This window comes from Prinia subflava, chromosome 18, assembly GCF_021018805.1.
Source record: "Prinia subflava isolate CZ2003 ecotype Zambia chromosome 18, Cam_Psub_1.2, whole genome shotgun sequence".
NCBI classification, from domain to species: domain Eukaryota; kingdom Metazoa; phylum Chordata; class Aves; order Passeriformes; family Cisticolidae; genus Prinia; species Prinia subflava.
The window spans coordinates 3,097,043-3,116,090 of NC_086264.1; the positions used below are offsets into that span (position 1 = coordinate 3,097,043).

At 42.2% G+C, this 19,048-nt stretch overlaps 1 protein-coding gene across 5 annotated transcripts in view; it reads right to left on the bottom strand.

The window, feature by feature from the left end:
- The window catches only part of ANKRD17 (ankyrin repeat domain 17), a 70,252-nt gene that overhangs the window by 32,422 nt on the left and 18,782 nt on the right, over positions 1 to 19,048 (bottom strand). For all 5 annotated transcript variants that reach the window (XM_063415333.1, XM_063415332.1, XM_063415330.1 and 2 more), the window contains exons 2-4: positions 2,946 to 3,099; positions 2,221 to 2,377; positions 918 to 1,065 (exon numbers count right to left, since the gene is read on the bottom strand). In XM_063415333.1, coding sequence (XP_063271403.1) covers positions 918 to 1,065; positions 2,221 to 2,377; positions 2,946 to 3,099 — 459 coding nt within the window. The remainder of the gene's footprint in view (positions 1 to 917; positions 1,066 to 2,220; positions 2,378 to 2,945; positions 3,100 to 19,048) is intronic.

A 19,048-nucleotide genomic window follows, 5' to 3' on the forward strand; every position in this document is an offset into this window, starting at 1 on the left:
ATGATCAACAACAATGGAGTCACAAACTGTGCCTCTGCACTGCAAACCCCCACCTCCACCACAGCGCTGCATGAGCAACCCTTGCAGAAAATAGGCACCAAGAATGCATTAGCAACATTCAGTGTATGTGCGAGACTCATTTGGCAGTGAACTGCCATTTCTCACTTCCTTAACACTCCCTTCCAGGTGCACAAAATGGTAATATATTGATGTGGGAAATATGGTTATTTAATTCATGTTTTATAAATAATTATAGATTGGGAACTGTGATATATATTGTATGAATTTCTGTAAAGCACCTCCCTGATCTTCCGGGTTCCAAAAATGGAAGGTGAGAACGACTTGCCCCTGCCTACGTGCAGCTCAACTCATTGGGACTCGCAACAGGTCAAACGCTACGTGCCAGCAAAGACGTGCCAGCGAGGACTTACACCGGTCATCACACACCTCTACGACAGTTACTCAAAGCAAGGACTAACTCTGGACATTAGCATTTGAATGTGCCCGGGGACCCTTTCGGGAATTAATGTAAATAAAGTTAATGGTCGATGATTAGAGAAACAATGGGAGGAAAGTTGCCGAGGGGGAAACTAAGTGTATTTAAGTTGGGTCTTTAGGTGGGCAAGTTTGTGAACCCAGCTAGAGACAAGGCTGCCAGGTCCTGTGTCTCTGGGGTCACCCTTGGCTCTACTTTTCCCGGGAGAACTTCGGTCAAGTAAGTTTGCTGTTCGTGGGGTTCGTATTGTTTTGTTTTTATTGTTTGAAATTGTTATAATTTGATTCTAAATTTTGTGATTTGGATGTTAATAAACCAAACTATTGAATTTGGCAATAAATTTGTCCTGGCGTTTATAACATTGATTTAACTTTTCTTTTTTTCAACACACGCACACAGTACAAGCAGCCAGGAAACCAACCTGTGCAAGCTCATAATATCCTGCCGAGCAGGCCAAACAAAGGAGGCTTTCCCCTTCTTCTGTGTGCTCGTTCACACTCCGGCCTTCAATGAGCAACTTCCGCACAGCATTCACATCTCCTTCAGAACAAGCCTCGGCCAAGCTGCGGCTAACAAGGGAGAAAGCATTGAAAGTGGAAATGGACTATGCTTCAACTCCAGTGTGCCATGAGGACGCAGTCAGCAAAGAAGGAAACACGAGCTAAAAACGTGCCAACTGCTAATTAAAGAAGTGCCAGTTTTACACTTGAGGTTTCCCAGCTAACTTGGCTGAAAATTAAGTTGTGTCCATATCCACTCCTGCTATTAATTTTTAACAGAAGTTTACATGAGAAATACATGTAGGATATCCCAGCACCAGAGGACAGGAAAATCACCTGTCAATCTTGAGAAAACTTTATTTGTTCAGCACTGTAATTGTTAATTAGACTAAAACAAATCACCCACATCAGTCTTCTCCTGTAAGAAACTTAACCACTTCCCTTCTCTCCTGTGCTGAAAATACCAGGATCTTGTAACCAGACACAACTTTAATACATGGAGAATCAGTTCTGAAATACGTCTCTTCACTACTTGTTGACATCTTTCTTCGGAGTTATTCCATATAGAAGGAACAAACTTCTGACTAGCACAGTAGCACTTGACTGTCCCTACTAACACTGTTTACACTGCACTGAAGCCTAATGATAGCCTGGAAGGAAACCTCCTCCTTCTTTCCTTTGTGAATACCCCAGTAAGACAAAATTGCACGTATAAGGCCATGAAATCCAGTACAAAGGCAGCAAGTCCCTGGCTGAGGCTCTATCCAGGGCTTTGTGCGACACTGACCACTACGGAGCTGCAGCCCCTCAAGGCCGTGTCCCTTCCTCGATTAAAAAGGCACTCTGAAATTCCCTAAAAGATTTCTTTTGATCCGAAATCTTGTTTCATGCTATCTCTGAATGACCCATTTTGGGATTTGCAACTGTTTGGAACAGTTCTAAGGCCCATACTATTGAAGAGCTTTGAAATGTTTCTACAGTTGCTCACGATAAACTCCTTGGAGTGTCATTCCGTAATTCTAAGTAGCATTAAGTTACTTCACTCTCTACTGCAAGACCTGCCAGTTCACAAATATTTAAGCAGGAGAAGCAAAGGTGATAACTTGGCACCAATTCCACCTGAGTAAGAGTTTCATCATCCCATATGCACAAGTGAGAGAACAGGAAAAACTGCTTCTAGAAGTAGCAAAGGGCTGGAAAACTCCAGGACAAAAGCTGGCTTACTTGTCCGTCTGCCCTGCATTCGCTGTGCTCTCCGCTCTCATCCGGGTCAGTGCAGCAGCAGCCTCATCCAACGCGCAGCTGACCGAGGAGGTCAGCCTGCGGAGCACCTCGGGATCTGCGAACGCTTTCCCATCTGCTGTCGACAGCTTCCCTATTCCTGCCATTCCAATTCACAACCAGCGGGGATGCGTGCCAGGAAAGGAGAGAACAGATGAGTTGAAATTGAGCCTATGAGATCTGTCTGCAGAAACATTCCAAGCACAACCAACTACAGTTCCCAAAACAATGGGTTTAACTGTTTACAACTCATTAAAAGCTGCACATGACTGAAAACCTCCAATCCACAAAAGGAATCAGTTTTCCGCTACTGAAACTACTTAATATAAGCAACTATTAAAACTTTCATACAGCAACTACTACAAAATAAAATCTATTTAGCAACTTGGGGTTTGACATAAGGGCAGGTGTCAATTTTGACTCAGGCTTTTAGAATGTCAACATTGGAGAAATCTGATTTGAAGCATATTCACATGCAATTCTGATTTTCCAAACCTTGGAATACTCTAAAAAACTTTTTTCTCTTCTGTGATACCCTTGCCAAATCCACCCCGCCGTACATTTTGCAGTTGTATCGTGCTCCTATGGATTAGCCTTACGCAAGCGATTCCAGTATGGACTCTTGTAAGGGCTTTGGGGTTAAACCTGTACGGGACACGAGGACTTACCCGCAGCTTCAAGTAAAGCTTCTAATCTTGCCTGGGTTTCAGGATCTACTGTTCTCAGGTCAGCACCATCAGCAGTACTTGACAGCAGCAATTTAGAAGCTGTTTCCAACATAGGGTTTTCGAGATCATCCTGATCCAAGATAAATGATTCCACCTGAAAAGTAACAGACCTCGTTTAAGATGATGTAAATGACCAATATAGACTTAAAATACAAAAACCCTACAGCTGCAGTTATTATTTCAGCATTTTACTTTTAAGTACTTTGTTGGCTTCAGGTATCTCACTTCAGGTCTGATGTCTCCTAATCCAACATCCAAAGGAAACAACCAAAAGGACAAACAACACCTTCCACATAATATCAACACCACTACAAAATGACTTCACAGCATCTTTCTCAAGAAAACATTTTCTTAAACTCCATCTATAGAATATGCAACTGTATATCTGCCTTTTTTAGAAAACAGATACTGAGTTGTCCAAATTCTTCCGTAGACCCTACTTTCCTGTGCTGTTCATTTGTTTTTGCTGTGAAATATGTAGAAATTAATAACAAGATGACTGTTTTAGAGAAGAAAGCCCTAAAACTCATGTGTGTTATCCTGCCTGCTAGAGGACAACTGGGGCAAGCAGTTTAGAGAAGATACTTCTCTGAGAGTTCCATGAACTCTCTGCACAGCCTGTGAATTATCACCAAAACAATCATAAAATTATAAAGACCAAGCTAAACATCCCACTACAAAGCTGAACAGCTTCCAAAATTCCCAGTTTCAAAATCCAAAACCCAATCCCAATCCAAAATCAGAATCAATTTAAATGCCAGTCTGCCCTACAGAGAAATCATGTGTGCCAGCCACCCTTACAACAATTAAAAACTGCAGTCACCTCTGGATAAAAGCAGCCACTGTTTGTATGTCTCCACATGGAATATATCTCATTGAGATAGAAAATTATTTTATTCTTAAGCTTCATTTGTATCTCCAAAGTTTCAAAGCAGTCCCATGAGCATCACAAGTTCAGATTCCTGCAGATAAATTCCCCAAGAATCCATCTATGTGGGCAGATAAAACAGAAGAGCAAGCAGTTCATCCAAGGACTCCTGGAAGGTCCCTCTCCAGACTCCCATCTATTCTCTTGTCATAAGTGGGGAGCTCATACAACTTTTGCCTTCTGCTGTCTGTCTTCCACTCAACACTTTTAGGACACACTCAGCTTCAGCCCAAATGCCTTCTTTGCTAAGGAAGGCAGGCTGCGAACTACTTCCCAATTTTCTTCATTTTATCCCTTCAACACCACCATTGAAAAACAAAGCCTCTGGTCAGCTCTTGGCAATACACTAACACACATCTCAAGGGCACCTCTAAAGCATCCCTCTGGTTTTTTTGCAGCCTCTCTGCCCTCCTCCTCCAAATCTGGGAACATCAGATGAAAGGGAGGACTTCCAATTTCAGATCAAAGTGGCTCTGGTGCCAAGAGCGGACAGTCCAGCAGCACTGCCTGTCGCTCCTCAGCAGTGTTTTTTTCAAATGATACTCACACAGGCTGCTCTCTCCAGTATGGCAAACTGGTGAAGGCAACTCCTAGTTTCCTCCCCAGTTCTAAGGAACCCTGCCTTGCCAGCAGCCTTTGCCCATCACTGCTCTCTGCACCTACAACACTATTTTAGGCCTGTTTTGGTTCATCTGAGGACTTGCCATTTGTCTTCTTCCAGAGGACAGCCTGCTGCAGCAAGACAGAGGAACTGCTGCGCTGTTCAGGAGCCAAGTGACAGATTTCACCCCTGGAAAGGCAAACTCCGGAGCTGTCAGAAGGATTCTTGGCTCACCCAACTTATGCAAAATCCCAAGTGCTCAGACTAACTGAAAATATCTCCTCCAAGTGAAATAATGAACAGCTGGTCGTGGTTCTTCCTAACACTATGAAATATTTGCTAAGAAAAAAGTCAAAATAGGAAAACTACTCTCCCCCACACATATCCTCTCCCCAAAATTAGGTCTTTCATGCAATTTAAGTTTCAAATGGAAAAATCCTCTCATCTTCCTTCCAGCTAAGAATAAGTGCATGGTGTAATTAAATAAAAACCCAAGGAGAACAGGGAGAAGCAGAAATCCACCAACAAACAATACAGCACCAAGACACCCATGAGAGACCAGGAGAAAACATTCTCACAATAAAGTCTGGAGAATGTTTATATTATGTCCTGTCACTGAAAACATTTCAGAACAATACCAAGAAATTAACTTTTTGGAAAAACATTTTACACTATTTTTTAATATTAAATACAGAGTAAAAATCTTTCCTACTGTAAGGTAGAAGAGATCCACCTTCAGCCTGCAGCTTGCAGAACTTCTCATCTCCTCCACAGTTTCAAAATTGTTATTTAGCTTCAGAGTTTCATTAGAGTTAGTCTCATCTTTTCAGTTTTTCTACAGGACACCAAGTACCATACAAGGATAGTGACAAAGACATAGTGTATCAAAGTACGGAATAAACCCCTATTTTGGTAGAAGGGAAAACTCTACTTCTGTTTCTCAAGAAAATCCTGCCTTCTCCACAGAAGCTACAAATGAAGACAAAGCATTTCCATGAACCAGGTCAAGTAAACAGACATATCTGTTAAAGGGCTTCGGATGTATTTTCTTTCCCTTGACTAAAAAAAAGTGTGCAATAACATACAAATGCTTCACCTTACCTACCAGAACAGTTCATCTGTATGCCCCGTCAGCATTTCTCCAATCCAACATTATTCTGACAGAACCCAATTGTTCAGACAGACCCAAACATAAGTCCTTTTACAAGATTTCTCCTACTCTCTCATCCTGCAATGATAATCTCATGTTCTGTCCTTGCCTAGGTTTACTTTGCTCAAAACATTTTTTAGTATATTGGACGCTTCTACTATCGAAAAGATGCCAGGAGAACAAAATTCCTAAGTTCTGGCTGCTCTCAAACAGGACTCATGTCTGTACACTCTGAAGACTGTCCTGTAAGATGCCATTAAGTTTGTTTTGACTGACAAACACCAAACACTGCACATGCCTTTGAACAAATGCCAGGTTAGGACAGCCAGACGAAGCACATCTGAGTCGCCCTAACTGGTGTGGCTCTTCCCACCACATAATGCTGAATCAGAGACAGAATTCAGCTCTTGATGCTAACTCTGACTTCATCCATCTCTCTCCATCAAGCCATCCACACATAAAACTGCCATCAGCACAGATCCCACTGTGAACCCAAGCCTCCACATCATCTCATGATGTAAACTAAGGTCAAAGAATCAACTTCATCTCAGTTTCCCTCACAGTAAGAAGACACAACAAAACCCCAAGTAATTACACACACATAAAAAAAACCCCAAACAAACAAAAAAAACCAACTCTCATGCATTAAGGACTTGAAGAAAAGCTTTGCATTATCTACTGATTTAAAATTTACTGCTTTTAAGGCAAAACACGGATTAGCATCTTCATAATTTTACACCAGGCCAGGGAGAGAGGGAGAAGGGAAAATATATCCCACCTACAAACAACTGTCTCTTCACATCATCGTCTCCTAGGACAGAGAAATGCAGTATGCAATACCAAGGAGCTCCTCTTAGAACCACACCATCAACTACAGTATCAAGCTAGTCAAATCTCTTAAGTACCAAAATGAGTACACAATGCCTAAATTAACATCACAAGCTTAAAATGACAGCAACTCTAATGTTACTCCCAGCAGAAGAACCTGCCACCAGTTCCATTACCTGAGAGCTTTAAAATGGGCTGAACTCTATCGGAACAAAATCAACTCTTGAACACTCACTTTATGAACAAGGCAGAAAAGACTTGGTTTCCAGCACCCACCACCCTCACTGCCAATGCCACAAGCTCATTATTTATCCAGTGCATGGCTCTGCTCATTTACAGAGCATCTATAGCATTTGGTTATCGCCGAGTTACAGTTTTTCTAAATGACATCTCTGCTACAAGGACAACCCAGAAGCATTAAGAAACAGATGTAAAAAGTAATTTTCTCCTTCCCATCTTGGGCTCCCTGTCTGATTCCAAGAGCCCATTTTGCTCATCCCATCCCCTGGTCCTTCTCCTTCAGGCCATCCTGCATGCACCCAGTGTTGATGTGCTCCTGCCTTCCAACACTTAGCCAGAGCAAGCACTCTGTCTAAACTATAACAACTAAAACCAGGTCTGTAAGATGCCATGTGGAGGCAATGAGTCACCCAAATGGTACACTTGGGAACTCAGTGTCAGGACCCAGCCCAAACACTTGCTCAGAAGAAGTGTTGCCTGAATGGTACTTTTGGGCAAACATCTCCCAGGAAGCAATGCGAGTTCCGAGCTGCATTTTAGCCATTTATAGGACAGCAGACAGCATGACATCTCTGTCTCTCGATGACATGCTCAAAGCATTAGTGCAGAGTTCTTTAAAGCAGTACCCAAGGAAGCGGTGCACTGCAATGAAGTGTCTGGCAGCCAGGCTGCACACAACAGCTCTACATGGCTGTGAAACAGCAAGTTGGGCTCATTAACCTAACAAGATTTATTATATAAGCTTCAGTGTTTTTAAGCACCATAACGTAAAACGACAGCATCTGAAACCGGATTTGGATGAACCACACTAGCTTGGACAAGTATTAAAAGCCAAAAAGTCCCACCCTTTCATGAAAAAATATTTTCACTGCAGGATTTTTGCTTATTTTTGGGGCTGGCCCCTATTTTCCTGTCTTAAAATCCAACACAACTTTGTGTCTCAGCTTTTCTCAGATGAGTCTCATGACTTTTGCCTTATATTAGGCATGGAACACAATTTAGAATTTGCTATATTTTTAACTTGGCATTTAGGTCTTTGGTGTTTGACACCCAGAGTGTGCCAAACAGATCCTACAAGGACCAGAGCAAAGCCCTTCCAAAGAACCTTAAGGACAAGGAACAGCCAGTGGCCATCACCAGGTAGTAAACTGCACCCCCTAAAACAAACCTTACCAGACACTCCTTTTGGATCAGTTTTTTGTGAGGCACTTACTGCCAATTAGCAAGCACATTAACAGTTGATTTTTCCCAGCTCCAAAATTTTTGGAGAGCAGCAAAAGGTTTTTAAAGACAACATTAAATTTAGTAAAAATTTTCAACTCTGTTTGGTGTTGCAAAGCCACCTTCAGATCAAAACAGCAACTATGACCAGGTCAGTTAATAACCTTTAGTCCTACTTTGCTGACTTCAGCCCCACTTCCCTGCTTGAAGAGCAAGGAAGTTTCAGATTCTTTCCTTACTCAGCTAAAAATGACTCCCTTACAGTGAGCAGTTTTAATCCTTATTTACATGAGGAACTCCTCATGCCTGACCTACAGCCACACTGCTTTCCCTGGTGCTCCAGCAACTCCCATCCAAGATAATCACAGCTTTCTTTCCAGAACTATTTTAGCTCTCATACCTCCAAGACACACCAAAACCAATTCATCTATCTATCCATCCATCCATCCATCCATCCATCCATCCATCCATCCATCCATCCATCCATCCATCCATCCATCCATCCATCCATCCATCCATCCATCCATCCATGTCTGTCTATCCATCCATCCCTGAGCATTTCTTGACAGCACATTTTCCACTGTTCTCTTCAGGAATACACTTGAAGACTGTTTCACACAGAAATAGCAATGTTTATACTATTACCTTGCAAGTGGAACACACAAGAGGAAATAAACCCCCTTTCCCATTGCAAGAACAAAGTCCAGCTCTGACTAATAACTAGCTAAGTTCACTTTGCAAGACACTGCTAGGGCTTTTTCATGCCTTATATCTAACCATTTGATGCCCATCAAGAGATTCGTGAGGCAGGAGTGAATCAAAACAAAGCAAGGATCATTTGAAATATTGCAAACTGGGCCAAGTATTTCAAGCACCAATTTTTCACTTTTGGATCCAAACCACAACATTTAAATAGGCAACCCAAAATCTCTGCAGATTACAAGGTATAATACCCTACACTACAGCAAGAAGCTCATGTTTGCTCTCCCTCGCCCTGCAACCTTTTATCCTTCAGAATATCACCTATGATGCTTTCAAAATACATGAGCCCATCTCAGTTTCAGGACAGCTTACTGGATAAAACAGTCTGATTTGAAACATTAAGACAGAGAAATTAACTTACACATCTTCAAATACAACAGTGAGAATGGATTTTGACTTTTACCAACTAATTATTGAGGCAAAGTATAAGGTTCTGCCTTTCCACCTACATGTTTTCAGGTGAAACTACCACTCAGTGACACAGGTTTCAAGGCACTTTAAGATGTAGATCCTCATAGCATCAATAATGCATGACAGAAAAAAATCCATTCGAGGCTTTACTGAAGCCAAGGCTCTGGCAGTGCCTGGCATTTCTATAGGTCAAACCCTCACCACCACCCCATTTGGATGATATACCCCTGAAGTACATGTGAAGGTTTCCTGGCTTCTTATACAAGACACCATTTTCTTTAGATAAAGATCAGCTCCCTGGTCACTGCAAGGGAAAGCAGACATAGAAGCCATAGAAGCCAAGTGCAGCAAATGATCAAGTGCCTACTTCATCCCAGCTTTGCAAATTTTGTGTGTTTTCTTCAAATCTATTTTCTAAGAGAAACAAGCTGTGTGATTCTCACTTGCCCTACTCTGCTACTACAGCAGCACTGTCACCACAGACACCGTCTGACAGCACCACCTCTTCCCTGCACAGTGAGGATTGCTCCCACTTATCTGGGATACACAATGAGATCTGTTGTCTTCTCAACATGCACTGACCCTCCCCAAACCAAAATGCCTTGTTCACCACAAATCTGAGGTCTGGCAGCTGGAACACCTCAACAGTATCTTCTTTCATTTTATTCCTTTAACTGTACACTCCATTTCTCTCACTGCTGCTACAAAAATTAAAAGCGGGGAGAGGAGGATGGAGGTGAGAGGAGTAGCATGCTGCTGAAATGGCATAACACAGTCCCCACGACTGGCACCAACCGAGTCTCTGCTGCAGGGACACCTGCATTAAGACTGCAGTGTGCTTCTGATGACGAGACAGGTGCTGAGGTATTCACAGGAAAATTCCCTCCTCTCCTCCGCACGCTGCATTCCCAGCAGCATACACAGCAATAAAAACAGAGGGGCAGGCACACTGAAAGCTGTTGCTATGAGAAGGTTGTGAAACTACAAGGAATAATATTCTTTTCTCACTTCAAATCCTCATTCCAAACACCTGGCATACTTCCACATGAAGCAAATTCGTGCATTAACTGGTATTCAGCTGCAGCCGTTCATGCAAGAAAAATTTCATGCCAGTGTAAAAATAGCAACACCTTGTCTCACTATCATTTTAACTTCCCTGCCCGAATTTCACGTTTATGTGGAGGGGAAAGAATACACATTTTAGTCTCTGACATGAATAACAAAATATAATCACAATAAAAAACCGACTGAAACACATACTCACGCCTGTGAAAGCTGAGCTTCAGACAATGCTATTACATCAACAATATAAAGCTGCCACATTTTCATTCCAAGCCCTTAACACAAGTTTGCACTTTCACTCTCCTCTGAACCCTCCCTCAACCCGAACTTCTGATAGAAACCCCTTCTTTTGGAGAAGCTTTGAAAGAAGTGACCACAGAAGCACAGCTTTGCCGGTGTTATGAATAACTCACATATATCACCAGAGATATGGTGGTCTACACCAGAGCCACAGACAAACAGCAGCATCTGTAACAAAGGTTCTTCCCACGCTGTTGCAGAACCAAAATGGAAACCAACCCCTGCAAAATACCCAACAACTGAGGGATACCAAAGGGACAGCTTAAGCCTATGCATGCAGGCAGGTTTTGCCACCCTTAGCAAGTGACCTGTCAAGTATTTCTCACTGTTTTATCTATTTAGCAGAGACAAAGTAAAGGCATCACATAACCATGAAGAATGAGACGATGCCACTGGGCTTCCTAGAGTCAACCTCTTCCCTTATTGACAAAATCCCCAAATATCACACCTAAACAAGTGAAGCCCCCTAAGACTCTCCCTCAAGTACCTGCGGTAAGCATCACCTAAGCTACTTAACACATTACTTATAGGGCCACTCAAACCAGAGCCGCCTCACCACAGCCTGAAAAGCTTACACGGGTTACATTCCCCCCAGACTGTTCCACGGGCTCAGTAACAAGAGCTACAGAAATAGCATTTTGGAGTTTTCCTGAAGATCAGCTCAAGGACTCTAAACTTTCTTGGATAAGCACTTTCTTGGATCCTGAGGACCATCACGACAGACTCAAAAAGATCCTTAAACATGACATGGCCAACTTTGGTGGATTCAGTAGTGAAAGCTAAGGAATGCAAAGAACACAAGCAGTACAGAACAATGTCGTTCTGCAGTAGTTGGTAATATGAAGCTGTTTAGACTTAGTCAATTCAGTAATTAAAAACTGGGAAGTACATTAAGCATGACTCTGCTCCAAACAGAAGATTTCAGCCATCTTCCTGAAACACACTTCACTTGCAGCAACACCAGCATCTCCACACAATGTGTGTACTGCTGAGAAACGACTCTGGAGCCCTGCTGTGCACTGTTACATCCTATTCCTCACTGCCCTACTTCAAGGGACTAATTATTGTCTTAAGCCTTGTTTAAGGAAGGTGAGCTCCCAAGAAAGAGAAAATCCTTCTCTAACAGTTAATCGTGTTCCTTTTCCACCAGACTCACCTTTTGCCTTGACTGCCCAAGGATAGATCTGACTAATTCTCAATACAAGACACTTCAAAGCATGCAGTGAAGCACCTTGCTACACTGACAGATCCACGGTGACTGACTTGGATCCTTGATGCATCTTCCTTTAAGCTTTTCCTTTAAGGAAAAGCTGAAGACATAAAAGAAACCCCAAACCCCTAGGCTGTTAAAAACACAAATGCATTGTTTCAGTGCTATCTCTACAAGAGTCAAGGTTGAAATCCCAATGATAATTTATTATTATGTGGGGGCTTTTCTACGTTTGCCTGCAGAGTCTTCAAGGGCAAGTATCTTGAGCTTTCCTCTCACAGCTCAGCAAACAGTCATTTCCATGTAACACTCAGACTTTGCTGCAACAGACCATGACCCTTCACTAATCCTTTGAAAAGGGAGTTTAGAGTAGCTTTGCACAACTAAAGTTGGAACAGTGTCTCACAAATACTTTTGCTGGAATATTTTTCCCCTATTCCATTTGCCCAGCCTCATGCTCTGTGTCCAAGTTTCAGCTCAGAACTGTGCACACCCATCCATTTCCAGCTGAAACAAGTTGTTTTTCTAAGGATTGTAGCTCAGCACAGCTGAACAATGGAAACACGACATCCGAACTTTTAAGTGGACAAAGCCAGCAGCAATGAAGCTCTGGGCAGACTGAGCTGTGGGGCCTTGCCTTCACCCAGGTTTCCTAACAGCAGAGCATGTGTCCATGCAGGAGCAGCTCTCTCCCATCTGAGCACATGATCCTTTCTTGCAGTGCAGCCAGCCCTCGGATCAAAGCAGCTCCTCTGGAGCCCATGCCAAGCAAGCTGCTGAACTTAGCAACCATGCAGACCCAGAAGAAAAAGAGAAGAGGCATTTATAGCTCATCATGTCAGTCATAGGCAAGACCACCCTCCTACCCCTCAATCGGAATCATCTATATCCATCCAAAATAAATTTCTGGAAAAGAAGCCTCTGCATGGTGCATTGTTTTCCCTGACAGAGAATGTTCCATTTTTAAGGTTAAGAAGAGACAAACCACGGACTTTTCCAGTCTTCAACAATAAATGCTCTAATTTTTTACACTGAATGTGCCAGAAAGGATTTCTCAGCCAGCACAGACTTTCATCAAGCAGCCTAGTCAGCCTGGCTGCATTCCTCCTGCATCCGCAAGTGACTACAGCAGTAGTACAGCAGCTACAATTCCCATAAGAAGCTTACTCTGGTTCCTAGCTGTAGTCAGATGACTTATTTCTGTCTGTTTCCCAATTCTGATCCAAAGTCAAACTCATTGTCAAAACAGAGGACAGCTCACATGCTCATTTACACCACAAAGCTTCTAAACAGAAGACAGACCTCCATTCCATGGGGGAATCTGACATGCAGACAAGCTATCATGTCAATAGTATTTCACTTCAACACTATAGTATCAGAAGGCAAGTAAGTAATCCATGTTTGTCCATGTATTTTCATCCCCACACATAGATATTGAGATAAACAGACCGGTCAGATCACAGGACAAGAGAAACAATGGGAGCAGAAATAACACATCCGTTATCCGAATCAGATAAAGTTATTCTGATTCCTAATGCCCTCTCTTATGGACTCAAACATCGCATCTTCTCATCTCTAAAAAACTCCTTGCCTTCCCCAAACCTTCCAAGGTAATAGATCTGTTTTCTCCTGGGACGAGGCCTTCCTGATAGTGCTTGGAGAAACCCACTACCAGAACCCACTGGCACCCACCCATGCAGGACCAGCCGTCCTTGGCTCTGCAGCGATGACAAATGCCAAGCATTCCTGTTGTGGGAAAAAGAGCCCATAACATCATGGTTCCATGAAGACATGACGAACCTTTGTGAATCCAACACACTTTAAAGATGCTGCATCACACCAGTTTACTACTCAAACTGGATCTGGGGTGCACACAAACCTGATGCTTCAGAGAATTCCCCTTCCCAACCTCAAAACCATTCAGTTACCAGCAAAACTAAGAAAAAACAACTTCCCTGCCTCATGGACAAGTAGATTTTACTTCTGTAATAGCACTTCCAACATTTTCTCATGCCCAAAAACCACCTGGAGAGCTTTCTTTAGAGCAGCTGGGGCTGTCACCCAACACCATGGTGTCTCTGCTTTAACACCCTCATGAGATGTACAACATCACATGAACATCAACCACGAAGCAAAGACACACCCTTTTTTTTTTAGCCACTGAAAGGATGATATACCAACCCCAGGGCAACAAAATGGCATTCTGTAGTGCACAGTGGGATGATGAAGTGTGGGAAATGAACTGTGGTAAAAAATACTGTCACACAACATACACCCAAGCCTTCTCTGTCCTCTCCACGGCAGCAGACTGTCTCCTTGCCTGTGCTCAGGAAAACAAAGATCTACTGGGGAGGAAAAGACATGTCAGTGGCAGACATCCATCTCTCCCAGCATGGCAAGGAAGAAAAGCTGTTCTCCTCCCACTCCAGTCTGCTTGCTTTGCCCACTATGTATAACCCACACTCCCCGTAGAACTGTATTTCCCTCCCACAAGGCAACATGGGGGATCAAAAGTCTTCAAAAAAAACCCTTAAAGCACACCTAAACAGCAGAGCAAGGAGCAGTTTCTTCCTCCTTTTTCCTGTGGAAAGGAAATCCTCTCAGACTCTCAATTCTGATCACTTTTGCACACACTCTGCCACATGCATTTCAGGCAGCAGGTCCACAGTCACCCGTAGCAAACATAAATTTATTCAATCATTCACTGTGGCCACTGAGCATAAAACACAGTGAGCAAGTGGCCTGAACTGCACAGCTCAGTTGGGTTTCAAACAGAAATAGTTTTAAGCTGCCCACATGTTTTCTTACACGAATTTGGCAGGCAATCTTTCCCTTTGGTAAGTGGTTTTGGTCAGCTGCTCTTCACAACAGCGAGCGAGTGCTCTGCTCTGAAGGATGAGGCAGCAGAAGGGAAGGAGGACATGTGGAGGAGAGACAGGATGAACATACAAACAGCTACTCTGTTCCAGTCCAGCTCAGAATTCCCTTTGGCATGAATGGAAGATTAGCATGTGCATGGGCTTCTTAACAGCAACACAGCACCTACTGGTGAGCAGATACATAAAAAATCACAACAAAACAAACAAAAACCAAAAACACATCAAAAAAACCCCACCAAGCCATCCCCCCTTCCCACCATCACCCCCCAAAAAAACCCCCCCACTAGAACACAGGAATAGGAGAACCAATTTTTTCACCAAGCAATGCCACATGCAGCTTGGCTTAGTCAGAGCTCTCCCATCCCATCATCAAAGCAATTAAGAGCACCAGTTCAATTAAAGGACATCCTACAAGAGGACTCTATCCCTCTCTTCACAGTCCTAATGCAAAACACAATTCCAACGTCTGAAAAAGCCAAAGAAATGTGGTTTCTTTGCCGCACAACTCATCTTTCTTGACACCAGGTGGTAGCTCCTTGTCTCAAGTCATGCTATGCTAAGTGACTGATGGACAGGACATATGGACACTAATGTACATTAGAAACAAGAAATACAATACAACATGGCAGAAATTAGAATACTACTGGAAGGACAGAATTTTCTAATACTTGTCTAATAATAAAAAAAGATGTTGCAGACATGTGCATTTTGATTCCAGCCTCCCCAAAGTTTAAGTGAAACTGTGAAACCTTTCAGTATATGAAGATTTAGCTACCATTACCCTCACTTTTACTTCCCAAGCCAGGAAACAGCAAAGACACCAGTAAAAAGCTGCTACTGCCTGAAATTCACCATCATAGCAGAACCTGGAGACTCAAGATTGGCTCCTTAAAAGAGTATGTTCTAATTGAGTATCAGGGAAACAGGTTCATCCCAAGAAATCAAAGCCTACATAAGATTCAGTTTATAGCAAACTATAGAAATCCTTTTTTCTTCCTGTGTAGAGAACTTTTATCAGAACTTGCTTTTATCCTGCCTCCAGAAGTTCTGCAGCCCACATCCATTTAACCTAGCAGGATCAGGGAGGGGATAGTAGAAACCAGAGGTCCTTAGAGGATATCTACATTTCTTCATGTAATTATCTTGCTGAAATAATTATTGATATTAAAAATTGCTGATATCCCTCATCATGCAGCATAACCAAGTCCATGTATTAAGTAGAGACATTAATAATGTTAACCAAAAATAGTATTGGAAGATATAACTAGTTAGGTCAAGAGCTTTGAAATTACTTTGAGTTTTCTAGTTTAATTCATTTGTATTTATTCCTGTCCTATGAAGTTAAATGATGACATATCTGTGCCGCTGTCCCAAACCAGCAACCATGCTTACACACAGAAAAACTGAGCCCAGCAAAGGAGTGAAATGAACCAGCTGAATCCTAATGCAGACTTCCTTTCCTTTTTTGGCATTTACAATGCAAGTTTTTTTTTCAATGAAGGAACCAGTATGACCTAGCTCACTAATCTTCTCTTACGATGAGAAGTGAAAGGATAGAGTTACAACAGGAGACAGTTGAATTCAGTATCTGATTAGAATTCCTATTGTTACTGCCTGGGGAACTAAGCACAAAAGGAATTATTTCTAATAATTTCAACTCATTTGGTTAAAATTCTGACAAGCTTGACAGTCCCTGAATTCTTCCTTCAATACAAACTTCTGTTAGGCATATCTAATAAATGAGTTGCAAATTTTTTTGCTCTATTTGGCACACCCATCTGAAAGCTGCAGCATATTGAAAGGATTTGAACAGTTTGTAACATAAGGTAAATGAACAGACTTGTGAAGGTAGTTAAAGTAAGACACAAGTATGACTAAATCCAAATATATCTATTTTTCCCATCTTATCAAAAAGATATTCTATTTTAAAAAAGTAAATCAATGTTTAAGGGCAAAGACAGTAAGTTTAAGTGGAGTCTTTGCATTTCAGTGTTTGCGTCCCATGTTAGATATAAACACCATGTGCCAATTTCCTTCCAGTGACCACCACAATTTTCATTTCTACTCTCCTTAATGCTTCCGATCACATCTGTTCCATGAAGATATTTAATCTTATTTATGAATTATTTGTATTTATCATGGCCATTAAGTGACAGGGAAACACTATTTATACCAGCCAGTTCCCTGAATTTCCTTCTTGCAGGATTCTGATGCCAAGGCAGTGCAACAGGTTGTCTGGAGTGTGGGTTTCAGCTTTAGAGCATGTGACTTCCTATCAGTCAACACAGCCACCAAATTCCAGCAAGGCAAAGATCTGAAAAGATTTCAAGCACATGCAGAAAAAAGTAATATATTCATCTTCTGGGGCTGGGACTAGATGTGGCCCAGACTTAGTAACAGTGCCTCAACAAAAGGGTACTACAGCATGGCTCCAAATTACTTGAAAATAATGCATAGAGAGGCTATCCTGACAACCTGTGAACAACTACAACAACTCAGCTGGATTTCAAGCTGGACTTCAGTGGGGAGCAAGACTTCCATGGAGCCCTGTGAGTCTCTATGATTGAAATCACTAGGAAATACTGGCACACATAGTAGCCAACATCAACTTCATATGGGCACACTCTTTTTAAAGACAGGAAAACAGGTAAAAAGTAAACCAGACAAGATTACTAAGACAAACTGTGAGAAAGAAATCAGGGAAAGGATTAGCCTGTTTAAGAGCTGGAACGTGGGAAAGTTGCTAATGCCCAAACACTGCAACATAATGCCGATTTTAATCTTCAGACCAAGAGACTACAATGTTTTTAAATATTAAAAGACTTGGCCTGTTAAAGAAAAGAAAAATTGCATTGCAGAGGCCTCCCTGGTCTCTGAATGTGAACTGTAGATATGACTCTGCTACTCAATGTTTGCTCTCCCTTCCACCAGTGTTTCACGGAGCACCTGTGTGCTCACACAGGGCAGTCTCTGCTCTGTGTAAATCTTGTGGTCACCACCTAAACGATGCTCGACTGTCCTCACTGTGGTTCAGCCAGACAATCGAGGACGTAACACCTGATCCTTTCATATTACCTCACCTCTTACCTACACCATCGGTAGCTACATAAAAAGCAGAATCTTGGGCATTGTTAAATTATCCCCATGACTCCAGTACGAAATCAAATTAAAAAACCTTCTGCAGTCAGGAAATACTCTCAATACCACAATAACAAACGGAGTTTTTCTCCCAGTGATTTTGAGCTTCAGTTCAAAGTAGATGGAAGACATCTATCTTAAGCTAGAAAGCTGAAGGACATAAAAGCACTTAGTAAGGACATAAAGTTAGTGCCATGTGTGGGCCTGCACTACACCCTGGTCTGTCTCCCTAAAGCCAAGCACAAATGAGCTTTCAAAGAACCTGAAGGTCAGGCCACATGGCTGCTCCTCTTGAAAAGTCTCATATCAACACAGTGAACATAAATCTACCCCTCCACGGTCATAAGCTTCCCAAGTGGATTTCTGAGCTATAAGCCCGAGTTCAGCGCACAACACAGACCACATCCTCATCTTTGAGGACTGAACCCCTATTCTCCCACTCAACAGAGTGCTTATCTTGCCTAATTCAAGCATCAAAAACACAACTACAGGTTTACACCATACTAAGGTCTCATGTAATGCAATTACTCTCTCACTGGCACACATGAGCCAAAACCTAACAGCCTAAACCAACAAAAAAAGCCTTATGTCAGTAAAGTCACACACACATCAACAAACATACGTGGTCAAGATACAGGAGCAAAAGAACCAAGTGAACAGAAGCTAACTGCAGGTCAACCACGCAGTGCTGAAATTTCATTCACCTGCATTCTCACACAAAACCTGCCATATTCAAGTGACAGAGCCAAAACAACACTCATGTTCAGCTGAAAGTAGCAAAACCAGCTCCAATTCTGCACCAAGTGCACCTTCTTTGAAGGTGGCCTAAGCACAGCGCAGCCAGGACGCTGTGTGAAATCCTCTGGGCTGACAGCCATGTCTGCCTCCAGCTGCATTAAATTTGCTGAAGACTTATTTTTGTTTTATCATTGAAAAGTGATTTTGGCCCCAGAAGCACCCCTTGCAGTAAGGATTTCTAACACCATCTGAACCTTGGTCTCTTTGGGAACCAGATGTAACTAGTAGACTACAGAAAACACCTTTTTTTCTAGTTTTAAATTATAACCAGCTTAGAGAGAAAACTTTCTTGAAGATTTTATGAAGAGGCAAGGTCTGATGAGCACTCCAAATTTAACCAAATATTAAGCAGTACCAATCATTTTCAAAACAATAAAGACTGACAGATCCTGCTGCCCAAGCAAGAGCAGTTCTCTCCATCTCCACACTGCTGTCTTTGAATGTGCACCAGAAACTGCTCCATGGGAGAAAAAAAAAAAACAAACCCTGAAATGGGAAAATAAGACACTGTAAAT